The sequence below is a fragment of the Choristoneura fumiferana genome, chromosome 10 (genome assembly GCF_025370935.1).
Source record: "Choristoneura fumiferana chromosome 10, NRCan_CFum_1, whole genome shotgun sequence".
Taxonomy (NCBI): domain Eukaryota; kingdom Metazoa; phylum Arthropoda; class Insecta; order Lepidoptera; family Tortricidae; genus Choristoneura; species Choristoneura fumiferana.
The window spans coordinates 3767762-3792692 of NC_133481.1; the positions used below are offsets into that span (position 1 = coordinate 3767762).

The 24931-nt window shown below is 43.0% G+C and overlaps 1 protein-coding gene across 50 annotated transcripts in view; it reads right to left on the bottom strand.

Moving 5' to 3' along the window:
• Dscam1 (Down syndrome cell adhesion molecule 1) overlaps nt 1–24931 on the bottom strand; it is a gene marked incomplete in the record, with an annotated part of 80655 nt that overhangs the window by 11224 nt on the left and 44500 nt on the right. For 8 of the 50 annotated variants that reach the window (XM_074093076.1, XM_074093126.1, XM_074093084.1 and 5 more), the window contains 22 exon segments: nt 554–730; nt 2440–2637; nt 4255–4356; nt 4818–4882; nt 6119–6295; nt 6896–6978; nt 7467–7618; nt 8113–8272; nt 8741–8850; nt 9238–9370; nt 9762–9910; nt 10310–10465; nt 10788–11029; nt 11286–11396; nt 11572–11823; nt 12247–12403; nt 12787–12994; nt 13121–13209; nt 13288–13461; nt 13707–13826; nt 15593–15886; nt 24651–24805. In XM_074093076.1, coding sequence (XP_073949177.1) covers nt 554–730; nt 2440–2637; nt 4255–4356; nt 4818–4882; nt 6119–6295; nt 6896–6978; nt 7467–7618; nt 8113–8272; nt 8741–8850; nt 9238–9370; nt 9762–9910; nt 10310–10465; nt 10788–11029; nt 11286–11396; nt 11572–11823; nt 12247–12403; nt 12787–12994; nt 13121–13209; nt 13288–13461; nt 13707–13826; nt 15593–15886; nt 24651–24805 — 3464 coding nt within the window. 50 annotated transcript variants of the gene reach the window in all.

The following is a 24931-nucleotide window of genomic DNA, read 5'->3' on the forward strand; positions in this document are numbered from 1 at the left end:
AACTAGTAAGTACTCATTAAGTCATAGGGTACCCTATACCTATGTTAAAAGTGTGAAGGTAATTAAGTATTTGAGTGTGTTCACAAGTAGATACCATGAAGATGTGGTAGAAAAGTAGGTGTTTTGAAATTTAAAGAGTGAATTTGTTGAAACTTACTACTGAAGTTGTGAAATGTAAAACATTATGAAAGTGTGCGTGAGCGAGTATGTTACAACAACAGAATATATTATTTGTGAGCGGTGACTGATCTTTTAAATTAAGGTATAGGTATACGTGAGTATGTCATAGTGATAATAAATAATACAAGTGGGATGGAGTGAACAATTTTGCTAAGCAATCTGGACAATTCAAATAAAATTGTAAGTTAGGTATGTCTTCGGAAGCACGCCTTGTAGTTTTATCACAACTGGTTGCCGTTTGGCAATCCGGTGGGAATCGAGTTGTTACGGCACAAGCCACTGATACTCACTAAAGTAGTGTAAACCGTGCTCTTCACACAACTCACTAAAGTAGTGGAAGAGCGTAGGTAAGTGAACATTTTCGAGTACTCACTAATGACGGCCTGTCGCTTGACGCGGTCGCAGGTGTTGTAGTTAGAGCCGGGGACGGGAGGCAGCTTGCGGTTGGGAGGAGCGATGTAGCCGAGTTCGTCGCGGAGGCCGCCGCGTTTGTCGAGGGTGCCGCCGCCGCCGCCCATGGCTGCTTGCGACGCGTTGTACACGGCATCGTCTACAATGTTTTTTTGTATTAAGGTGTTGTTAGGCTGGATTTGAAGCCTTGAACCAGTGGCGTAACTATAACATCTGGGGCCCTATCAGTAAAAATCGTCACGACTCAGGTATAATGTTAAAAATATATTTCTGAGCTCGCGGCCTCTTGGGTCGGGGCCCGTGGCATTTTGCCAGCCCTGCCACCCTATAGTTACGCCACTGCTTTGAACCCAATTTTATGTAACACCTGTAACACTATTTACCTATGATGTTTATTTGTATAAATGATATTGATTGATTGATTGAAAGACATTTCAAGCAGGGGTAGCAAAAACGTAGGCGACGTGGCCCACAGCCTACGGTCTCGTGGTCTAAGGGACCTCGCGAAATTATTTTAGGTCTTGCGCCACCACTGGACATTTCTTAGTGAATGGAGAGGTATTAAGATCCATTTTGTTTGCAGTGCATTTTGAAGGTTTTGAATCTGTATCAAAAAGATACTAAGTGGAATGAACTTTGACTCAGTAAAATTTAAAATTATTTTAATAATGTTTCATGTGGAATGTGGGTATTGTGCATTGAACTAATATTTGAATAAGTGTTTTACAATTTAATCGCTATGAGGTCCTGGACTTAATAACTAATAGAGCAGATAAGCCCATACGATATATGTATATTGGCAACGCATCTACTATACCCCATGGTGTTGGTGTTGCAGATGTTTATGGGCGGTGGTGATCTCTTACCATCAGGAGACCCACTTGCTCGTTTGCCATCCAGTCGAATAAAAAAAAAAGATCTCTCATTTGTAAGTAACTAACTTTAGTCAAAAAAGTGTTACATCTACAACCGTGAGTGCTCTTGTAAGTACTTTAATTACAAGTACAAGTAGCACAGCGAAGTTTGGATGAGAATTCGCAAATGAAAGAAAATGATGATTAGAGAAAATAATTAAATTAAGTTAAATCACATGTACCTAATGATAATGGTAATGGTTGATGATACAAATTAATGATTTGGTATACAGCCAACAGACATGTTCAACAAACAAATTTCAAGAATGTTATTATAATTAAAATAAAATTAGTACCATTATCGGCTGCTACGTAAAATAAGGATTAGGATTACTATAGTACATTGTGTCTTAAGGGCGGTAAATTAGGAATTAAGAACGAGAGTCTACTTATTAGAAGCCCGAAGTCGAAGACTGAGGGCTTTAATGAGTCGATGTTCGTAATTCCAGTACCGCCCGTGCGACATACAATGTTTTTCATCACATTTGCGAGTAAAATTGTATATTTTTAAAAGAAAAACTAATATTTAAAAAAAAATTGCCGATACCGCTGATGATGGCGTGCGTGTGCAGCGCGCGCACGGAGCAGCAGCACACCATGCAGTAACAAACTCATTTACCGACCTTGGGCTTCATGGCATGAAAATTAGTACGGGCAATGACTCATTTACCGACCACGGGTTTCATGACAAGCACATCGAGGTAGGAAGCAGGTCGAGGGTTTTATTTGGGGAGTTGCAACCAAGGTAGCCTGCATGTTACGACACTGTTTACGAGCAAGTGTGATGAAAAATATTTTTCTGATTTTCGCGTTGCAAATACACTCACACAGGGGCAGAAGGTTTTTTATTAAAGGAATTCTTTTATTTTACATAGCAGCCGTCGAATCATGAATAAGAAAAGAACAGATGAAGCGTCGCTCCATGCATACATACAGTCGTACACGTCCTTCTGACCTCGCAGGCGGTGCGGCGCGTTGCGTCGCGCGAGCGTCAGACAGATCACCACCACGCCCACGATAAACACCACAATCGTCGCCAGAATAGGCACCAATACTTCCGGCTCCAACCAGGCTTTGACCCACGGCGGGAGTTCCTTTTCTTCAGCGTTGCCAGGCAACGGCGCGATGGTACCTTGAAGAAACAAGCTGGTTACCTTTGTGGTGGTCCCGGGTCCCACGCACAACGCACACGACGACGATAGCGATGATGATGACTAGGATAGCGGCCACGACGGGCACGATGAGGTTCAGATGGGAGAGTATGAGCTTGATGGTTTGCTCGGTGGTGAGCGAGCCGCCGCCGACCTCGCGCGCGGGCGCGATCGTTCCTGAAATGCAACGCGTTACTTTATACCAATTGGGGGAATAACTGCCGCGATTATTATGAAAAGAATAGAGTTATTTCCTGTATAATTTAAAAAATCCCATCGTTAATTAGAACTGAATAGCAGTCAATTTTGAGGGTTGTCTGTGACAACTATCACACGTTTATACGGATGGTTATCCATGGAAACTTTAAGAGCAATAAGTCCAATGACTTACTACGTTTTAAAAATTACATGGTATAAACATTGGTTTTCACAGATTGCCCTCGTTGTACGCAAAACGGACCCATCTGTTGTTGGTGCAAAGTGCATTCTGCACTCGAGCCACTTATTTTATTGACAGGTTCCTTTTGCGTACAATATCGTATTGCTGTCGTATCGTTCTAATGAATGATGGGCGTAAATTGATTTGGCAGTTTTAAAAGTATTGATGAAGGCGATGCATTTCAGGTACGTCTTTATGTATAAAATGTATGATATATCTAAGTATTTTTAAATATTGTATTGTGGAACTCTTTATTGTACATAAAATACAAAAAAAATAACAGTCGATCGATGACAAAGGCGAACTTATCCCATAAGAGATCTCTTCCATTTAACATTTGAACGTTTATTTAATTGTGTATTAGTCAGGGGGAAAACAGTGTGGATGCGTTTCCACCAATAATGAGCAAGGATGTGTCGCGAAGAATGTGTCTTTCGTTAACCAATAGAGGCGCTTCATCATCGCTTCATCATCTTGTGCAAGGTCCGCCCGGATTGCTACCACCATCTTGTTCGCTAATCCTGCCGTGAAGCAGCAGTGCTTGCGTGGAGAGTAAGACAGCCGGTGAAATTACTGGCACTCGAGGTATCCCATCTTAGGCCTCTAGGTTGGCAACGCATCTGCAATACCCCTGGTGTTGCAGATGTTTATGGGCGGTGGTGATCTCTTACCATCAGCAGACCCAATTGCTCGTGAACATCTCTGGTGGAAACAGCTGAGCGGAGCGATTCCTATTGGTTATTGGTTACCTAATGAAAGACACATTCTTTCGTTTCGTGGAAACGCGACTTTAGCGGGATAGTTTAGAGCGAGCATTGTAATTTGGAAGTCTTAGAGGGGCTGTTTCACCACCTACTGATTATTTTATTTGACGGATAAATGTGATGCCGTCTCCGTCTATTCGAACAAAACACACAGAGACATCACATTCAAATAAATTTAATCAATGGATGGTGAATTGGGGGATTAGTGTACATTGTAATCTGTTGAGCAAAATTAACGTGGAGGTACAAACTGTGCTCACCAGAATATGCTATTTATTTTGATAAAATACTCAGGTTAATTTAAAAGTGAACAAAAAGAAATGAAAGTTTACTTAGGTTTTATAAATTGTTGTATTTGCTTTGTCGTGAAGTAGTTAAATACTTAATGTACGTACCACCGGTCATGGTGAGGGTAGCGAACTCATACTCGGCGACATTGAAACCGGCGTTGTTGTGGGCTGTGATTCGCAGGACGTACCAGGTCGCGGGTTCCAGGTCTGGAAATAACATCTACAATGTGTATCCCGGACGGCTAGAGCTCGTTGCACGTAGTGTAGTGTTGACCGTTAATTTCCGCGCGTGACAGTCCCGCCCACCCCGCGCCCCGCTCAGTCCCCCGCGATACCTTTTTTATATTCTGCGCATTAAGTCACCGCTACCCTTACGTGCCGTGAGCTGTATTCGGTAAGTTAGACAATGTAAGCTGTAGACAATACTGATGCAGGATATCGTATGTTTTTGCTCCTTACTGCTCGCAGCACATTCTTTTTAGATTTTTGACAAATAAGGATGCTTTTTGTTAGGCATAGGCAATTTACTAAATAAAGACGGATAATGCGTCTCCGTATGCGTGCGTATTGCATAAACGTCACGCGTTTTTTTAATTTTATCGGATAGATACTGTAGTGTAGCTTGATAGTGTCGATTGTTTCTAATATGTAGTGTTGGTACTACGTACCAAGAACGACGAAGTTTCCACCGGGCTTTACAGCGTTCGAGATTTGGTTCCATTCGGCAGCGCCCCTGTTCAAAAAACGAATGTGAGTGATTCTTACATACAAATAGTCCTCTCGTTAGTACGTAGTTGGGTCAATCAACTTTCTCTTGTCACTCGTTGGTATAGTTACGATCTCCTGAATCACTCTTTAAACCAGTGGTTCTTAACCGGTGGTCCGCGGACCACTGGTAGTCCCTGGAAGAACTCGAAATGGTCCGCGAAGCCATCAACAACGAATTGGCAAAACGACGCGCCAGTCAAGTAGCGGTCGTAACCGTTCATTCATTTACAATTTTACTTTTACCGTATATTACCTTCAAACAGTTGGTGGTCCATGGCAAGACAGAAATCCTATCAAATGGTCCCTCCTGACTAAAAGGTTAAGAACCGCTGCTTTAAACCGTAATTTGATAGGATTAAAATTTGCCAAACATGCATTTTTGTGGCAGTTTTAATTTCATCATCATCATCATCATCATCTAATAAGCATGTTAGTATAATGTGGCACATTTCTTCTATTAAACTGTACTATTTTTGTCCCCTCGCTGACGGGACAGAATAACAACAAAAAATAGTTGACTCACCCAGTTAGTACCTCTCTCGTTAGTTTTAGTATTCCAACGCAAAAAACTATAAAATACAATAAACCGAGTACATAATCAATAACTACCCGCTCTTATTAGTGAACTACAACGCGCCTGCGATGATCTTCATTTATCTAAGAACAGAGATATTTATCGAGAAGCGGTTAGTGCACTGATGATTTATGGGGGATTTCAATGAGGGCTATCGTTTTTTGTCTCACTAGATGGCGCACTGTTGCGTGAGGTTTTTAAGTATGGCTTTCAAAGTCTGTTTTTACGGGTGTGAAAACAAAGTTTAGATTAAACACCTTTAAACCGTACCATAAAAATATCGAGCATGCTACAGTGTTGCATAGTCCCCGTTTTGTTCGGAAAAAAGGAGGACAAAGGTTTCCGAAAGACAAAACTGTCTCAAAACACAGACATTCATTGCCCCGGAACGCATATTTGCCATAATTAATTTCAGATATTGCAAAATATTCACAAAATTATTCTAATTATAAATAAACCCGCGTAGCTCACCCAAAAACTATGAGATTTGACATTTCGGAGACCTCACGCTACACTAGCGCCTCTAGCGGCGAATTCATACGCGATAGCCCTCATTGCGCTGCTTTTAGTTACGAGTACCTACAATAGTATAAGTAAAACGCAATGCGTTACAGCTCGCAGACTTACTTCTTCTTGTTTTCAACGACGAAATGGCTCATGGGGCATCCTCCATCCAGCCACTGTTTGAGATGCAGCGTGACGGACGAGGAGCCTACTTCGATGAAGTCGGCGGCGCGGGGCACGGGCGGCTTGGAGCCTCGGGTTCGGGCGATCACCACGTCGGAAGCTTCACCAGTGCCGATTCTGAAAAAAAAAGGTTTGTTGGAATGGAAACAGAAAAAAAGCAATGTCCTCGTCTGACAGAAAGTGAATGGAAAGGCGTTTAATACCAAACGCGTGATTGCAAATATAGCAAAAAGCGATTGTTGTTGCATCTTTGCTGAGACGTTTACAATCATTATAAATATGTTACAATATAATGGGCGCAAGGTTGGAGACCTTTAATAAAAACTTTCCTTTTATTTCGAATGACTTAGGACCTCACTTCTCAGTGATAAATTTCATGTGACAGATATATGTGATGCTGTCTCTGTTTATTCGGATAAAACAAACAAAGATGGCATACATTTGTCTGTCACATGAAAATTATCAACGAGTGGTGAAGCGAACCATTATTGCTATATTTTGACTCACAATCGATGTTTCCACTGTCATACCACGTAGGTATCTGTAGAGATTAACATCACATTAAGATAGCAATACCGAAAATTGCTCCTTGGGGTAAACCTACCATCTAAGGAATAATAGGCTGGTCGTCTGTTACATGTCGAACTCTAGAAAGATTTTAGTTGTAGTTGTTGATGATGACTTGTATTGTATTGATGTTGACAAATAAAAACTTACCCGTTGTAAGCAGTGACGTAGAGTTGATATCTTGAGCCGCAGAATAAGTTTTCCAGAGTGTAAGTGTCGGTGCTGCTTGGAATCTAAAAACAAGAGTAACAATATAAATAGATATACTTTCTTATAGATTTTTGGAAGACTATTTTGTGAAGATAGAGCTACTTTTGTACCTAATATTCGCGTCACGATAATGTAAATGACGGAGATGTGATGAAATGATCGTAACTCAACACTGGATCGTGAATAGTGTCAGTGTGTTGAAGAGCTTGAGGGATAATTTATAAGATTGAGGGCCTGTTTCACCACTCTTTGATATGTTCTCTATCTCTCTTAAAAGTATATTTTAAATAACAGTTATTTGTAACGCTCCACCTGTTTACTTAATTCGAAAAAAAAAAACAGACTCTTAACTGTCAGTGCAGTCACGCACCAATATCTGATACAACAAAGTGTGCATAATATCTGATACGACTCTACCTTTAGGACACCGGTAATACGTGTCAGATATTTTTGTACGCTTCGCTGTGGCAGATATTAATGCAGGTGTACAAGGCTATGATAATGATGTTACCTGCACAGTTTCCCAGTCTCCGAACTCCTGCTTGTAGTGGATGGTGTAGCCGGCGGAGGGTGACTGTTCGGCTTCGTGAGAGGGCTTCAAGCGCAGTGTTAGCGAAGACACGGATGATGAAGCGATGCTCAGTTGCGGAGGGAACGGCGGCGCTGGTGGTAAAGTCAATATTTGGTTAATGCACGCTTTGCACTTTTTCGGTATCACGTGAAGTCTTCTTCTTCTTCTCTTTTAAAATATGGCTTTTCTGTCCTAATTAATAGGACAATTTCGCCGTGTCAAAGTAAACTCTCTTTGAGAGGGACGTTGTACGGTGATTGTAGTTTTTGCAACTTGATAGTAAAATTCCAGAAACCACGCGGAGACCACTTGCGCATTAAAAAATGTCAGACACGAGAGCAATATAGAATTTTGTGATCACTGTTCACTGTTAAGGTTAATCGCCGCATAAAACACTATCAAAATTATACTTCAACTAGCCAAAGAAGCAGAAATACCAAAATTAGATATCGTCTACATCCGCCATGTTCGAATGCTACAAAATCGAATCCGATTATATACATTGTTTGGATACGTAGTCAGTGACGTCGCCACTCGCCATGGCGCGATGTCGTCCCAGCGAGGCGGCTCTACTCGTAAGACTCACCGAGCACAGAGAGCGTGTGCGTGACGGTGTCGGTGCCGAAGGGGTTCTCGACGTGGCAGGAGTACTCGCCGGCGTCCTCGCGCGCCACGCCCGCGATCTGCAGCGAGCCCTCGGGCAGCTGCCGCACGCGCTCCGACGCTTCCAGGGGCTGGCCCTTGATCTACGAGTACAACAGACAATGTTTCTATGGTCATTGGGTAGTTGACATCATGACAATACTGTGACATTATTGTTATAGTTACTACGTTGGCTACAAACTGGCTTCAAGCAACAAATCATTCGTCTTCGAAACCGTTGATATCTCCAAGGAATCTCGCAAGGAACACCATCTGAATATGCTCAATCTTAAGTCAAGTGTGCACATCATTATCGTCGTCTTCAGCCCATATAATATCATCGCTGCTCACGAACTTGCTCTCAGTATGAGAGAGCAGATCATCAAAGGTTTTTCTGGAAATTAACTTTTACTGCAATGTGGTGGCAATCTCATGATAATCGTCGCTCTTTTTAAAAAACATCCTCTCCTTATCAATTATCTTACTTAAATGAACTTTACTCAATGTGTATGTTCAGTTTAGTTAATTTCAAATACCAGCTTTTCTCAAAATTGTGGCGAAATGTTATTTACCTTCCAGAGAATGTTCGGCGGAGGCACTCCGACGGCCAGGCAGGGCAGTTTCACGTCTTCCTTGTACGTGGCGGTGAACGATTCGTCGAACGATGCGATCTTAGCGGGCACTAGGAACGAGAACAAAGTTTTAGAAAATGGCGGCTTTGATTATTGTCGCTCTCTTCAATTTACTAACACTAGAAGTTGATGTAAACCCATCGCTATAAAATAATGTACAGGGGCCATTACTTGATAAAGATAAACATAAGGAAAGTTAAATTAAATGTCACTCCTCGTTTCATCATTCTCTCAAAGTTCTTGTTATTTTATTTGACAGTTTTTTTATAGCATTGTAAACAAATGTCGAGGATGCGATCACCGGATAGTAAGCACTTTCCGTCGCCCATGATACCTACTGTCTGTTTAGTTTATTCATTAAATATGTAGAGACTAAACGAGAAATAACAGGAACTAAACAGAGAGTGGTGAATCAGGCAACGGTAGAGGTTGATTACCTTTGTCGCTAGGGCTGCAAGAGGCGGTGGCGGAGGGCTGTCCTTCCCCGATGATAGTGGAGGCCGTCACCCAGAAGTCGTAGCGTCCGAACTTCAGTTCGGTTGCGGAGTAGCTGGTTTGCGATGCGGGTACCTACACGTAAGTTTTTTTTTAAATACCTACCAGATGATTATTTGCCAGTGTCTAGTTGTATCTTGCCGAATTGCGGTAAAAAATCTAGAAAACTAAGTATGTGGTAATGTTGGATAAACGATACAAGAAGAAATATTATTTAAAAAAGAAAGAAAGAAAATCATTTAAGTAATTATTATAACACATACACAGGTTAGAAAAATACAAACAAAGATACATAGTTGCCGTTATTTAGAGCTGCATTTATATGTGATTTCTAATCTTGCAAATTGAAAACCATTATGAATCTGTAGTTTGGATGACAACCAGCAAAGCAGCAGTTTTTTTGGGCAGTCAAAAAAAGTGCGGTCTGCAAATGCTTTCTTGTTTCGTAGATTTGCTCTGGGGTTACCTTGTTCGGATGCGGCTCTGCGTTCTGCGCTTGAGTGTACACGTTGTAGTGAGTGACGACGCCGTTGGGCTGCGCGGGCGGCCGCCACGACACCAGGATAGACTCGGAGCCCATCACTAGAGCTTTCACGGCGCGCGGCGCTTCGGGAACTGTAATTATTAATTATAGGCTTGTTGAAGTTTTTGGAAGAGGTGAGCGAGAGATGTTAGACATATTTTCTAGGGAATGTAGACTGCAAACATTTGTTTTAAATGCGTTGCTTTCTTCATGTTAATCTTGTCCTTATGTTCTCGGAACAGTTATTTTGAATTACCTTGCGAATTTTATTGCCAAAAAAAATAGGATAGTAGTGAGCCCAAACAAGTGGTCAAAATTCAATACTGCCTACACGTTTATCCATTCTGTTTCTAAATTAAAAAAATTAGGCCGGGTTTTACAGCTTTTTCAAAATGTATAACTGTATTTAATTCAGAACGAAAGCTTCTCTTATAAACACGCACCTATATGCACCTATTTATTATTAATTAGTATATTAAAAGCATCTGTACCGTCTTGTTCAGTCTGGCAATGTATGGGAGCGGATCGCACGCCGTCGCCTCCGTTGGTGGTAGCCAGCACTTCCATAGAGTAGTTGGTGAACTTCTTGAGGCCATGGAGGATTGTTTCGCTGCTTGCTGTGATCTTTGTGTCCTTTGTCTTCTCGTCTACAATAATTTAATATGCTCTTTAATAAAACTAAGTTATCGGTGTAAGGGCGGTAAGAGCAACTCTGTAACGTATTTTTGGGTACCTAAGCAAGTAAGCAAGTGGAGCAAACTAAATCATTTTATTTCTGTTCTGATACTTTGTTTCCTTCTTATATCTAAGAGTGTCTAGAAAAGATACCAAGCAGTAGATTACAACATGAAATTATAAAAACAAAATAAGTACTCCTGCGACACCGTCTGATCTGATAATTTCAGCACTTTTCAGTCACGAAATCCACTCGGCCGCTAAAATAAAAGTAAACAACTGTACATTACTTACCATACCAAGTATCGCTGGGTCCGTAAACAACTTTGTAGGCTTTGATGAGTCCGTTGGCAGCAGCGAGAGGGGGCGACACCCAGGACACGCGGATGGTTTGAGCCGTGAGAGTGGTGCAGAGCACGTCTTGTGGGGGAGCGGACGGTGCGCCCTCGGCCGTGTAAGCTCGCACTTCGGATGACACTGGACCCGAACCCATCTTGTTGAAGGCTTGGACTACTACGGAGTACTGAGTGTACGTCCTGTGGAAAACTTTGGTTATACTCTAAGGTCTAATGAAAATAGGATGGTCCAAGAAATGAGCATTGACAGTGTTTGCTAAACCACGAAGCTGTTCGTAGGTCAATCCTTTTATTATTGAAAATGTCATGAACAATGAAATTTGCGAGTATCACTTTCCATGATTCTGCAGCACAATACAAATAAGTTACGAGTAGTTATTCATGGCTTATGATTATGATCATGGAAGATCTAAAAACACCGTATTTTAATACGTACTTAAGATTGAGGATATCCAGATGGTGTTCCTTGCCAGATTCCTTGGAAATATCGACGGTTTCGAAGACGAATGATTTGTTGCTTGAAGCCAGTTTGTAGCCAACGTAGTAACTAAAACAATAATATCACAGTATTAGTTGTAATGTCATTGATTCTTTAATTTTCCGGCTGTTAATTTAGTCAAATTTATGCTTTTTATCTTTGAAGAGTAGTTTATTTATCTCATAAAATGTATAGAAAGATTAGTCTGAATTCAAACATTTAACTATTAGTCACAATTCCTTACCCCTGCAGTTCGCCGTTCCAGTCCTGCGGTGGGGGAGGTTTCCACGTGACCTTCAGCGTGTGCTTATCAGCGGCGTCAACCTTCACGTCCTGCGGGGGTCCAGTGGGCGCTTCTTCGGCTGTGATGATGGTGACCGTTTCGGAAGGTTCCGAGGTGCCGAGCTCGTTCTCTGCCACGATGCGGATGTGGTACGCTGTGGCGGGGCGGAGGCTGAACACGCCGGCTTCGGTGGCGTCGCCGGGGACTAGGACCCTGGAGGTGAGGTTGCAGGTAAGTGCCACAGTATGAACAATATTTTTTTATGAACGGTACCGTAAAGCGTGTGACTTTTCAATGTCTTAAACGTCTCGTAGTCAGATTTGGTAGCTAGCTATGAGATAGGACTAAAGGATTCCCCTAACATACCCAGCTAGTGACGAATCAGGAAATTTTACACTCTAAATCATGAAGGACAAGTATTAAAATGGCACCGAACCAAAGATTATAACGTTAAGCATTTAACCCTTTAAAAAATCCTTACAAGATAACTACCAGAAAGATTTTTCAAAAACCTGCATTAAGCTGTCCACAAGGCCAAAAGGCAAGTCTCTAAGTGAAAGCCAACTAGTAAAAAATGCGAACTTTGAACTGCCTGCCTAGAACGGCATGGCAATGCTGTAGCTGTTATCGTCTTACCTGTCGATATCTTTCTCCCAGCTGCCCTTGGCGCGTTTGTACTCAATGAGGAACTTCTTGATGGGTGAGTTGCCGTCGTAGGGTGCTGCCCAGGACAGTTGCACGGTGCGGCCGGATTTGTCGAGCACCTTCAGACCGTAGGGCGCTTCGGGTACCTCTGTTTAACGAAGCACTCATTTAACAAGTTCCTAATCGGAAAATTAGGCATTTTAATTTGAGCGGTTTTTTTACATTATACAACGTATTAGGTACGACCAGGTACGACGTAGTGACTCTTACACAAACGATTACACTGGATTCAATTGGAACTTGCATAACATATAGGTACAATACATCACATGTACCTACACCTACATATTTCTGTGTCAAGTGTAGTCGATCAAAAACTCCTTTACCATCCTAAGGTTCAATATCAAGTGTATGCCTTAAAACATCAAAGCCTATTTTCAATTACTACGACAATTGAATCATCTCGACGGCTACTACGGTATGACTATTCATAACAACTGGCTTCTAGTAACCCTTAAGTAACGTACTTACCTTGAATAATCATGTTGATGCTGGTATCATCGGAGCCAAAGGCGTTGGTAGCGACGCAAGTGAAGAGGGCGCTGTCTGACCGCTCGGTCCTCCTGATGCTAAGGTCAGATACAACTCCACCGATCAGAATCTCTTCGCGGATGGTGTAGCGGGGGTCGGATTTGGGTTCGAGACGCTTGTTGTTCATGTTCCAGATGATTCCAATTGGCTGTTGTGTCAAAACAAATAGTAGGTACACTATTATGACTTAGAATAGCGGAAAGGTGAGGGGATATATCTCTTGCTCCTTTTCATCTTGATGGGCAAGCTATTCTCAAACTATGAATAATGGTACCTTTTCTCCTTTGGCTTGGCACTGCAGGACAGCGGGCTCGCTTCGGCGTGCGGTTTGGTTTCGCATTTTGATTTCGAATTGGGGTGGAGCTACAAAAAATTCCAAACGTCAATTTTTCCCCAGATATCAAACGATGTGGTTATCTAATCTATTTGAGTTGAGTTTACCTTGGACACTGATCAGTATGACAGCTGACAGTCCTGATCCGATTCCATTAACAGCTTCGCAAAGGTAGTAACCCTCATTAGTCTTCTGGATATTGGCAATGTTTAGTGCTCCATCCTCTACTTTAACGTTGGGATTGTTTGGCTTAAGATCTTTGTAATCACCAGGCGTATCTCCTGAAAAGGAACGAGGGCTTTGGTATTTTGTGATTATACATAAATTACGTACTTCATTTATTTACTCGTACTTTCTTGTCACCGTCGCATTTATTGATTCTAACATATCGACATCCATCGAAATTCATGTAAGATTTCGTCTAAGAGATAGTATGCTTGCCTTGTAAACGCCTATTCACTTCTGCCTTTGCACAAATGGAACCAAATTAAACTTATTTTATTATTATTTGAGTTGTTATACGTACCTCCAGCCCTCTTCCACGTAACCTGGGGCTTGGGGAAGCCATCGGCTTTGCATTCGACCTTAGCATTGGAACCCTGGGCAAAAGCCTTGTCAGTGGGCTCAAGGATCCAGCGAGGGGGCACTGAAATCGCACCTATAGTTGTAGCTGACCGTCTTAAATGCCATTTTTAATGGAGTCATGCAAATCTACGGACTGTTTAGTTTGAATGTTTCATGTTTACGTTAAAATCAACTGATAAAAGTGAATTCGGAACGTATTGCTAATTTAAAACAGAGCATCTTTTTACGAAAATAAGTGTAAATTGAAACTAAGTTCAGATATTTCATTTAATGAACTTCGATCTGAACTTGCTCACACAACTCTAATAGTCTAAATACTGAACATATCTATATTTACAATTTTTGGATTTTATTTCGCTTGAAATTAACTTTTAAAGCTCATAGGTACAATACTGTGATTTAGGTAATATTTAGTTGTGTGAACAAAATCATACAGGGGACATCGTATATCATTGCGAATTGTTACTGAGAATTGAATCACAATGATTCAATAAGCAATAGCTCAATGTACATTGCAAAAAGCTTCTATTCATTCAGAAATATTATTTTAACTAATCATTTGAATATATGTCGCTAAGAAAGCATTAGCCTTGTGAGTTTTGATATAAAGACATTAGAAAATATGCTGCTAGTCGTTTAAATCGCCAGCATACCATGAATTGCTTTAGAAGCTTTCTGCTTGATTTATAACTTTAAGCACACCAATGACGCAAATTAATGTAACACTGAAGCAGCTAACTACAAACAGAATTGAATAACTGGACAAATAAAAAAATAACTTAATTTTATAATATAGCATAAGGCAAACAAAAAGCACTTCATCCATGAAATTAATTGCTTGACGTGTTAACTAATATCATCTAAATAGCAAACGAAACTGCTAGATAGACCACTTACTAACGCATTCTTATATTTTCCTGAAGCACACGTCATCGCAAATTAATTTCAACGGAATTGTTAATAAGCCAAGCCGTATAGCACCAACCCAAAAGGCAAATACTGCAATAAAATGAATAAACAGAAAATACAGACAGGAACCCAAGGAGAAGGAGGGAAAATAATAAGAGATGCGAGGAGGGGAAGAAGAGAGGTTCGTCGATGATAGCCGCTGCCGGTTCCTACTGACGACATCCAACATCCTACTCCATGATCCACGACATTGCAGCAATTGTGTAAATCCGATACATCTACATTGTGCATAAGTTGGCAACATTCACTTGAATTTATTAAAAGGTGGAAAAACCTTCAATCACATCAAGATTGTGAGTAATCGTTGTATATCGCTCTATATATTTTAAACTATAAGCGAACGATATTGGAACTAGAAAGGTATGCAAAGCTCATTCGTGCTAGGAATGCATATTATACCGTGAACTTCGAGCGAGGCGGTATAGTTGGAGAAGCCAGCGGCATTGCGCGCGAGACAAGTGTATGATCCGCTGTTTGACCACCCCGCCGGATCGATCAGGAGCAATGAGGCTCTCTGCCCTATTTTAGTGGCCGACACGGTGGGGTTTTCTTTCAAAGACTGCCCTTCGAAGTACCACTGAATGTCGAGAGGCTGGTCTCCCTCCGACACTAAACAAGTGACTTGTGTCGCCTGTCCCGCGAATAGTGGTGTCTCAAACGAAAATGGAACTATACGTGGCAGTACTGCGAACAACCATAGAAATTTCGGAGTTAGATCGATCGATTGCAGGCGTGTTAGCGACTGGTGTGATAAGTGACGGATAGAGCGGTGCCGGTGTATATAGGTCATTCGAAGGCACTATTCCGTGATGTTAGTCCCTGTTACCATCTTTGATAATTAATGTACTTAGGACATGCCATTAACGATGAGCGTAGCCACGTGCTCTGCTCGGCCGGCCGCGTTCTGAACGATGCACGTATAGTTGCCCTGGTGGTTCGCGCTCACAGAGGTGATGCTTAATACGGAAACTCGCTGACTGAGCTGTGTCGTCGTGATGTCTCGGTGTAGACTAGAATCTATAGTTTCACTGCTAAATGTCCACGAGATTTCGAGAGGCAGGTCTCCTTTGGTTGCCAGGCAGTGTACGAGCACCGCGTCACCCGGGTTGATGGGCACTTCACCGAAACTGAACGGCACTATCAATGGTGGAACTAGGACAATACAAAATTTTTAGTGAAGCAGAATCTTTACAGAAATTCAAGATGCATGATGAGGGTAAGTTAAATGTGTATGTTCGGACCCTTGACTACGAGTTCCGTGGCGTGGGAGGCGGTGCCCGCGGCGTTAGTCGCGGTGCAATTATAGAGGCCCGCGTGCTTGGCATCCACCGACTCTATCGTGAGCACGCTGCTCCGGCGGTCGATGGTGCTGACGCGCGTGCCGGGGATCGCGTCGGCCGACCTATTGTTGACCGTCCACTCGATGCGGACTGGCTGATCACCGTGTGTTATTATGCACTGGAGCGCAAAGTAATCACCGAGAAAGGCCGGTTCGTCACCAGCGGCAAAAGGTGCGATCTTGGGAGGAACTGAAATGTAAACGTCATCTAGTAACTAAATAATAGTACACTACCGGAAATTAACTAACCGTAAACTACTAGTTCGGTCGAATGAGATGCACGGCCCGCACGATTTTCTCCGATACAGACGTAAGAACCAGCATGCTTCGCGTCCACAGACTCTATTATAAGTGTGCTACTCCGTTTGGAATTAGTGATGACGTAATCGTTGTTGCGCTGCGATATGAGTTGGCCGTTGAAGGTCCAAGATATAATGATGGGTAAGTCGCCGAGGTTAGCGGTGCATGCCGCTTGCAAGTACTCCCCGAAGTTTGCGGGCTTCTCGCCGAACGTGTACGGTAGAATGTTGGGGGGGACTGGAATATAGCGTCGGTTAATTTTGCTTCGCTAGCCTACTCGTTAAATATAACAGAACGTAAAAGGACATGAAATTAACGCTAATCAAGCTTAATTAAAATATAAAATTCTGAAGAAGATTAAGCACCGTTAATGATCAGAATGGAGGAATGCGACCTGATTCCAGCCTCGTTTTCCGCGATACAAGTGTAGTTCCCGGCGTGTTTGTGCGATACAGAACCGATACTAAGGATTGCACTTCTCTCTCCGATATTGAACACGGTCGCCCCCGACCTCGGCTTGATTGGTTCGTCATCGAAGAGCCACCGAAGCTGCAGCGGATGGTCACCCTCGATAACGGAACAAGGAACCGTCACTACTTGGCCGGAATTCATGGCGACTTCCCCGAATGAGAAGGGTTGGACGACGGGAGGAACTGAACAGAAAGCACGCATCACTCAAGCTTAACTTGTCAGTACCGATGACGTTGAGGAGGGTAGAGTGGCTCGCGCTACCGGCGCGGTTGGTCGCCGTGCAGGTGTAGTTGCCACTATTGGTGCCCATGGCGGTCGGGATATCGAGAACGGAGACGCGGGCGCTCAATGTTGTAGTGGCCACACCCATCCTGCGTATTACTGGCTCTCCTTGGAAGGTCCAACTTATATTCAAAGGCGTGTCGCCTTTTGACACATGGCAGTCGAGATGTACCGACTCGCCCGCGAACACGGCCTCGTCCAATTCGAAAGGTTTGATGTGGGGGACGACTGACAAAAAAACGGTACAATATTAGTAGCGCAACTTATAAAGTGCATGCTGCAACAGTTAACTAGAAATACCCTTAACGTGGAGAGCTGTGGAGTATCTGTCCTCTCCGGCTCTATTTTTTGCTATGCACGTGTAATTTCCGCTATGTGCTCCCGTCACTGCTGCTATGGATAGGAAGGAGGTCTGCTCCGCCATTTTGATCGTCTTGATGCTGTTGTCGTTTGACAGATCTTGCCCTTCGAAGGTCCACGTGATCGTCATCGGTCGGTCACCCTTACTGGCATGGCAAGTCATTTGCACTGATTCTCCATAGTAGACAGATTCTTCTATCTCGAAAGGCATTATGTGAGGAGGAACTAATTAAAAAGGGAAATAAAAAATCTAGTGTTAAGTCTAATCGTGCATCTGTACGGGTAGAGGGTCGCTGGTGGGTACCATGGATGTTGACTAGGGCGGCGTGGTGCGCGCGGCCGGCGCGGTTACTGGCCGTGCAGGTGTAGTTGCCGCTGTGCTGGCCCATGGCAGTCGGAATGCTCAGCACCGAGGCTTTCTCCCCCAACTTGGTCGTCGTCACGCCCATATTATTGTGGTACGGAATCTCCTTATCATTGAAGCTCCAAGTTATTTGAAGCGGTTTATCTCCTTTCGATACATGACATGTGAGGTGGACAGACTCTCCGGCGAATATTTGCTCCTCGACTTCGAACGGGATAATGTGAGGGACCACTTGAATTCAAAATATCGTTGTAAGATGTGGTTGCCGTGGATAGTGGTAAGGAGGGTAAACAAAAAAACACTACCTAAAAACCTAACATTTTATAGTACCAATAATCTTAAGTATCGTCGTGTAGGAAGCCATTCCCGCGCGATTCTTGGCCACACACGTGTAGTTCCCGCTGTGGGCGCCGGTAACGGATGGCAGCACCAGTACGGACGACCGGTCGCCCACCTTAGAGAAGGTTCCTAACTCCCGCGATAGAGCTTCGCCGTTTAAAGTCCAATAGATGTCTAGAGGAGTATCTCCTTTCGATATGTGGCACATCATTTGAACTGACTCTCCAGAGAACAATGATTGGTCGACGTCGAATGGCAAAATGTTCGGTGTTACTGTATGAGACAAACCAAAAAAACGACAGGTAGAAATAAAATCATGGCAAAGTAAACGGTGGAAGATAAACAAGCGTACGCTGTAGATGTGTGAATAGAATTCATGCTGATTCTATCGACACATCTAACACCGATGCGCTGCTGTGATGAACATGAAAACCCATAATGATGATAAATGAATAAAACTGACCCTGAACATTTAGGACAGTGGTATGATTAGTAGAGCCGGCGTTGTTGGTAGCTACGCAGGTATAGTTGCCACTATGGCTGGCGGTAGCGGCGGCGATTGATAGAAATGAGGTGCGCGAGGTCATTTTAGTCGTCATGATGCCGAGTTGTGATGTGGTATTTTCGTAACCATAGAAATGCCACTTGATGTCGAGCGGTAAGTCGCCCTTAGAGACGTGGCAGTTGAGTTGAACTGTCTCACCAGCGAAGACCGACTCATCCGCCTCGAAGGGAACTATGTGTGGCAATACTGTTAATTGAGAAGGCCGAGGTTATTACTTAGGCAAGCGTGCGGCGTGCGTTTAGCGAGGTCAGCGGGCGGAGCGGGAGGATACCGTGGACATTGACGGAGGCGGAGTGGGCAGCCAGGCCGGCGCGGTTGGCGGCGTGGCAAGAGTATTCGCCGCTGTGGCTCGCCGTCGCGCTAGATATAGTCAGAAGCGACGTTCGCTCGCCAATCTTCATCGTGGTAATCCCTTGGTGGGAGGACAGCTCCTTCCCGTGAAAGCTCCATGCAATCGTAAGGGGCGTATCGCCCTTGGATACGTGGCATGTCAATTGTACTGATTCACCGGCAAAGACTGGCTCTTCGGCCTCGAATTGGACAATGTGCGGAGGAACTGGAGAGGGAAATAACAAAAAAATAAACCAACAGACAAACAATGAATCTACGAAAGTGTGTGTACCCTGAACGTTTAATGTGGCTGTGTGATTAGTGCTCGCTACAACATTGGAAACTGCGCAAGTGTAATTTCCAGAGTTTTTTTCTGTTGTTGATGGAATAGCTAAAAGAGAGCTCCTGTCCCCGAGTTTTGTAATGATAACAGAGTCTTGCTTTTGGATCTGACGATCGCGGAAATACCACGTCAAATTTAATGGTGTATCGCCTTTAGGAACATTGCACAAAACTTGAATACTCTCTCCATAAAATACTGCCGCATCAAATTCGAAGGGTGATATTATAGGTGCCACTGTAACACAAACATATGAACTGATAGGTGGTAGCCAACTAAGTTTTCTTTTGATTTTATTTTGAAGACGAATGAAATGGAACATAGTAATTTTCACAGTAAGCTGTCATGGAATGCCGCAAAATGATGATAATTTTGATGTTAAAATTGGTGAGGTGAGTAGCGCTGGCGACAATACTGGAGGCAGTGCACGTATAATTTATGGTATGGACCTAGGCATAGTAAAGTGGCCCGGATTTATAACCTTCATGATGTTCAACTTGCTGGATTCTTGTCTCTTCCACTAAAAGTTCTCTTAGCAACGTGATACTTTATTTCAAACCCATCTCGATTTTCATCATTTATTTTGTCGAATTTGAAAGGAGTCACTGAAACGATGTATTATTTTTTACATGAAACCGTTTATGAAAATTGTGTACTTAGCTACTTTCTGTTTACCACGATGTTTCGTGACGTCCATTATGACCCGCCAAAGTTACGGAGGTAGGAAAGGACAAATAAGGCATACTATTACTACATACGCTTCAGGCACGGGAGAGTTAATAGGTGGGTGTACCGTTAACTAATAGCTGTGCAGTGTGGTTTACGGAGCCGGCGTCGTTTCGAACGACGCACGAGTAGGACCCTTGGTTCTGATGACTAACGGACTCAATGCTTAATTGGCTCGTGCGTTTCGTATTCATTAGAGTTACTCCTTTATCGCCTGATTTCACTTGCGTGCCATTGAAATACCATTCAATCTTCAAAGGCTGGTCTCCCTTGAGAGCAGTGCAAGTAACCAACACCATATCTTGAGCATTAACGGGTTCCTCGCCGAACTCAAAAGGCATTATCTGCGGAGGGACTAACAAAGGAGAGGAATCAGCAGAAAGCATGTGCAAAATAGGAATAAAAGTCTACTTGACGCACTACCAAGTACCGTTAACATAGAGCTCGGCCGAGTGGTTGGTCGTGCCAGCCTGGTTGCTGACGGTGCATGTATAATTCCCTTGGTTTATATGAGTGACCGCTTCTATAGTGAGTTGGCTGGTACGCTTTGTGGTCGTGAGCACGATGCCATTACTCCCCGACTTAACAGGTTTCCCGTTGAAGTACCACATGATCGATAAAGGCATGTCGCCTTTGGTGACTGTGCACATAGCTACGACGAGTTCCTGGTCGCTGGCAGGTTCGACGCCGAAATCAAATGGTATAATTTGTGGAGCAACTAAAGGGAAATAATGGGAAAAGAAGAACTAATATCTGATCATATAAAGCTACATAAAATGGTACCGTTAACGTGAAGGAGAGCAGAATGTGCTGCAGTGCCCGCATCGTTCTTTGCCACACACGTGTAATTTCCCCTGTGGGTGCCCTGAATTGAGTCGATGCTTAACATTGATATTTTACGACCACTACGCGCGATAACTACACCATCGCTGCTTTTCATAGGCTTGTCATTAAACAACCAAGATATCTCAATCGGCATGTCTCCTTTAGTGATCGTGCACGTCAGAGACACGGTGTCACCGGCGTTATACGTATCTTCCCCGAAGTCGAATGGTGCTACTTGAGGGAGCACTGTCAAGGATATGGACATACTTAACACAAAGGTTATAAAACAAATATAGGCATGTGGATTTAGAAGTCGTGCGAACAAAAGCTTAATTGTTTTAGTGATACAAGTGAAGTGAAGTGTACCATTAACGTTGAGCACTGCGCTGTGGCTACTCTGGCCTGCGTCGTTTTCCGCTATACAGGTGTAATTGCCGATATGTTCATGTTGAACGTTCTCTATGCTCAGTACGGAAATTCTTTTCCCATTTCTGTTGATAAACACTCCATTGCCAGAGTTCAAAATCTCGTTGTTGAGTTGCCAATGTATCTTTAAAGGCAAGTCACCTTTCCCGACGGTACAGGTGAGGGAGACCGTTTCTCCTGCGTTCAGGATGTCATCGCCGAAATCGAACGGAGTCACTTGCGGTGCAACTATAGGAAAGTTTTGTGAACTAGACTGGGCATTTACTAGGTGGATATTAGGGAGTAGGAACTTAATTGCCGAAGTAAACAAAGCGTTAAAAAATTGTAATGAAAATATTATGAGCGTATACCGTTGACCGCTAGCTCGGCAGAATGATTAGTGTGTCCGGCAGCGTTTTGCGCGAAACAAGTATATGTTCCTCTATGGACGGCAGACACAGATTCAATGGTGAGGCCACTTGCCTTAGCGCTCATTTTCATAATAGAAATACCAGGCGTCTCCGAAATAGGTCTATCGTTTAACCTCCAAGTGATGTTGACAGGTACGTCTCCTTTGACTACCATGCATTGCAATCCAACCGTGTCACCCGCATTGGCTGGCTCGTCTCCGAACGTGAAAGGGTTGATTTGGGGGAGTACTATAACAGGATTAACAAATATTTTTGAATAATATTTTAAGCAAAAATTACAGTGCAAAGAAGGACGGGAGAGGCGTGTGTCTACTAGGAAAGTAATTGATTAAGATTTACCATTGACAGCAAGTTCACTAGAGTAGTTCGCGTGGCCTGCTTGGTTTGAAGCTAAGCATGTGTACATTCCCCTATGCACGGAAGCCACGGAGTCAATGGATAGACTGCTGGATTTATGACCAATCTTGGTGACTGTTATTCCTTTAATATCGTTCAAAGGATTCCCGTTCAAATGCCAAGTAATGTTTATCGGAGCATCGCCTTTAGATACCATGCACTGAACGCCAACCGTGTCTCCTGCGTTAGCTGGCTCGTCCCCGAAGGTAAAAGGATGGATTTGGGGTAAAACTGTATGGAACGAATTATTGCCAAAATTTACTATCAAGGTCATACAAAACTAGCAACTAAGAAACTACGTAAAGAAATACGAGGAAAAGAACCATTGACTTCCAACGCAGCGCTGTGATTGGCTGAACCTGCGGCGTTCTCAACGCGGCAGACGTAAGTGCCTCTATGAGTGCCGTTGACAGAATCTATGTTAAGGATCGACATCTTCCGACTCATGCTGCCAATAGCGATGCCTAGGTTTTTGCCGTTAGAAATCTGTCGTCCGTTTAGACTCCAGGAGAAGTTGGCCGGCAAGTCGCCCTTGTTCATGACGCACTGGACGGAGGCAGTATCACCGGCGTTGGCGGGCTCCTCGCCGAATTCAAAGGGTAAGATTTGAGGGGGAACTGTGATAAAAAGCGAATGTTCAAATCAAATATACGTAAGGAAAAGAGCGAACCGTTGACGCTTAGGAGGGTGGTGTGGTTAGTTTGACCGGCGTCGTTTTTGATCTCGCATGTGTAGGAGCCGCGGTGGACGGAGCTAACGGACTCGATGTTAAGAATAGAGGTTTTCTTGCTGATGGTGGTGAGGACGATGCCGAGAGAGTTTCGGGGTTTGATCTGTTCCCCGTTGAATCTCCACGTGAATGTGACCGGGAGGTCACCTTTGCTCATCACGCATGACACCGAAGCGGTCTCGCCTTCGTTCAGGATTTCTTCCCCAAATTCGAACGGCGTTATCTGCGGGGGGACTGAGGAGCGTGCAATTGAAACGGGATGTCTACAGGAATTGCGGAACTACTCTAGAGGAAGGAAAAGCCGATTGGTGTACCGTTGACATTGAGCACGGCGCTGTGATTGGCGGAGCCGGCCCAGTTGGCCGCCACACAGTGGTACGTGCCCCTGTGGACGCCGTTAACCGAGTCTATGTTCAGAATCGACGTTTTCTTGTTGATATTTACGATAACGATTCCGAGGTCGTTGCTCCTTGAAAGGAATTGCCCGTTGAAGTACCAGGAAATATTTAAGGGTTGGTCGCCTTTGCTAATAGCGCAGGATATGGATGCCATGTCGCCAGCGTTTGCAGGTTCTTCACCGAACTCGAAGGGTAATATTTGTGGCGGCACTGTAATGACTCGTATTGCTGAGCGCTATACACCGTTTTAATCTGGCCGTAAGAGCAAGTCGTGTGTGGCAAACGATGTAGCTTTGGCGGGCATAAACATCTCCGATCGTGTATTGATCTTTTACTAAGACGATACATATAAAATATTCAATGATTTCGATGTAAAATCTGTAAAAAATTACATTAGTACAAAAATACGCAAAGATAATGCTGCTGATAATAACTTTTTCGTTTCCAAAATATGATAGGTAAGTGGTTCTCTATGTTAACATTAGATGTATTCATAAACACACTGTATTGATTCTTAATATTAATTAAAAAATAATTGAGCGGATTAAGTCATTATGGGCAACATTAATTTTTAGATAGAAGAGACACTAAGTTATTGTTTTGTAAGATATCTAGTTTAATTATTTCATAACATTTCATTTTTACTTTTCTTTTCGGTAACTTAGTGATATCCTTCCACTCATTAATTTTCTAGTTAGTTGATGATAACTTTTACAAAAGACTATTTTAACATTTTTTCTAAGAGTTATTATTTTTTGATTAACTAATGTTTTTGAGAAGAAAGTAAATCGTTTTCTAAGGTTTGAATAAAATCTTGCCGCGTAAAAAATTAGGTGTGTACTTTGATTATTGAGTGGTTGACTCTTCTTTAAAAATAATGTCAGACAAAAAGTCTTTTGAAACAATGAAATGCATTTGTGTTCGCGGTAGCTGAGTTTGTAAAGTTAATTATTTAAATCAGAATTAATATCCCAAATGCATTTCCATTTTAGTTTCCTATGATGATATTGTATGAGCTAAATAGGTACAGACTTAATAAATCTCAGTAAACTAAGTGGCAATAAAGGTCAAAAATACTTTCCGTATGTATCAATAACACTAATTTATTTTAACATATTTATGTCTTTTTTTTTAAGTTTTCAGAATAGTTATTTAGCTCAAACAAGTCCATATTTTCATACAATAAGACGAGCCAGCACGATTGCCATTTTCTTCCCAGTCACTAACCGAAATAGCTATAGGAGCTATATAGCGTTTAGTGACAAAGGAAGCGCGCCAATTCGTACTGCTTTGTTTTGAAGTGGCCAAAACTTACCCATAACTTGGAGTTCAAGGGTACCCCTGGCGCTGTAGCCTTGAGAATTCTTGGCGACGCAGGTGTAGGTGGCCTGGTCGCTGAGTCGTTCCACGTTCTCGATCACCAGAGTTCCGTTCGGGAAGACCTTCTGTTTGCGGTTGATTGGCAGCACGCTGGAGTCAAGGGTGGATTCGTTCAATTGTTATTTATGCCTCATAATTGTAGAGGTAGATAGAAGATCGCTCCATAGTGGTTTTTGCCATTAGTGATAATTATACTTCGTACGATGTCATATTGGA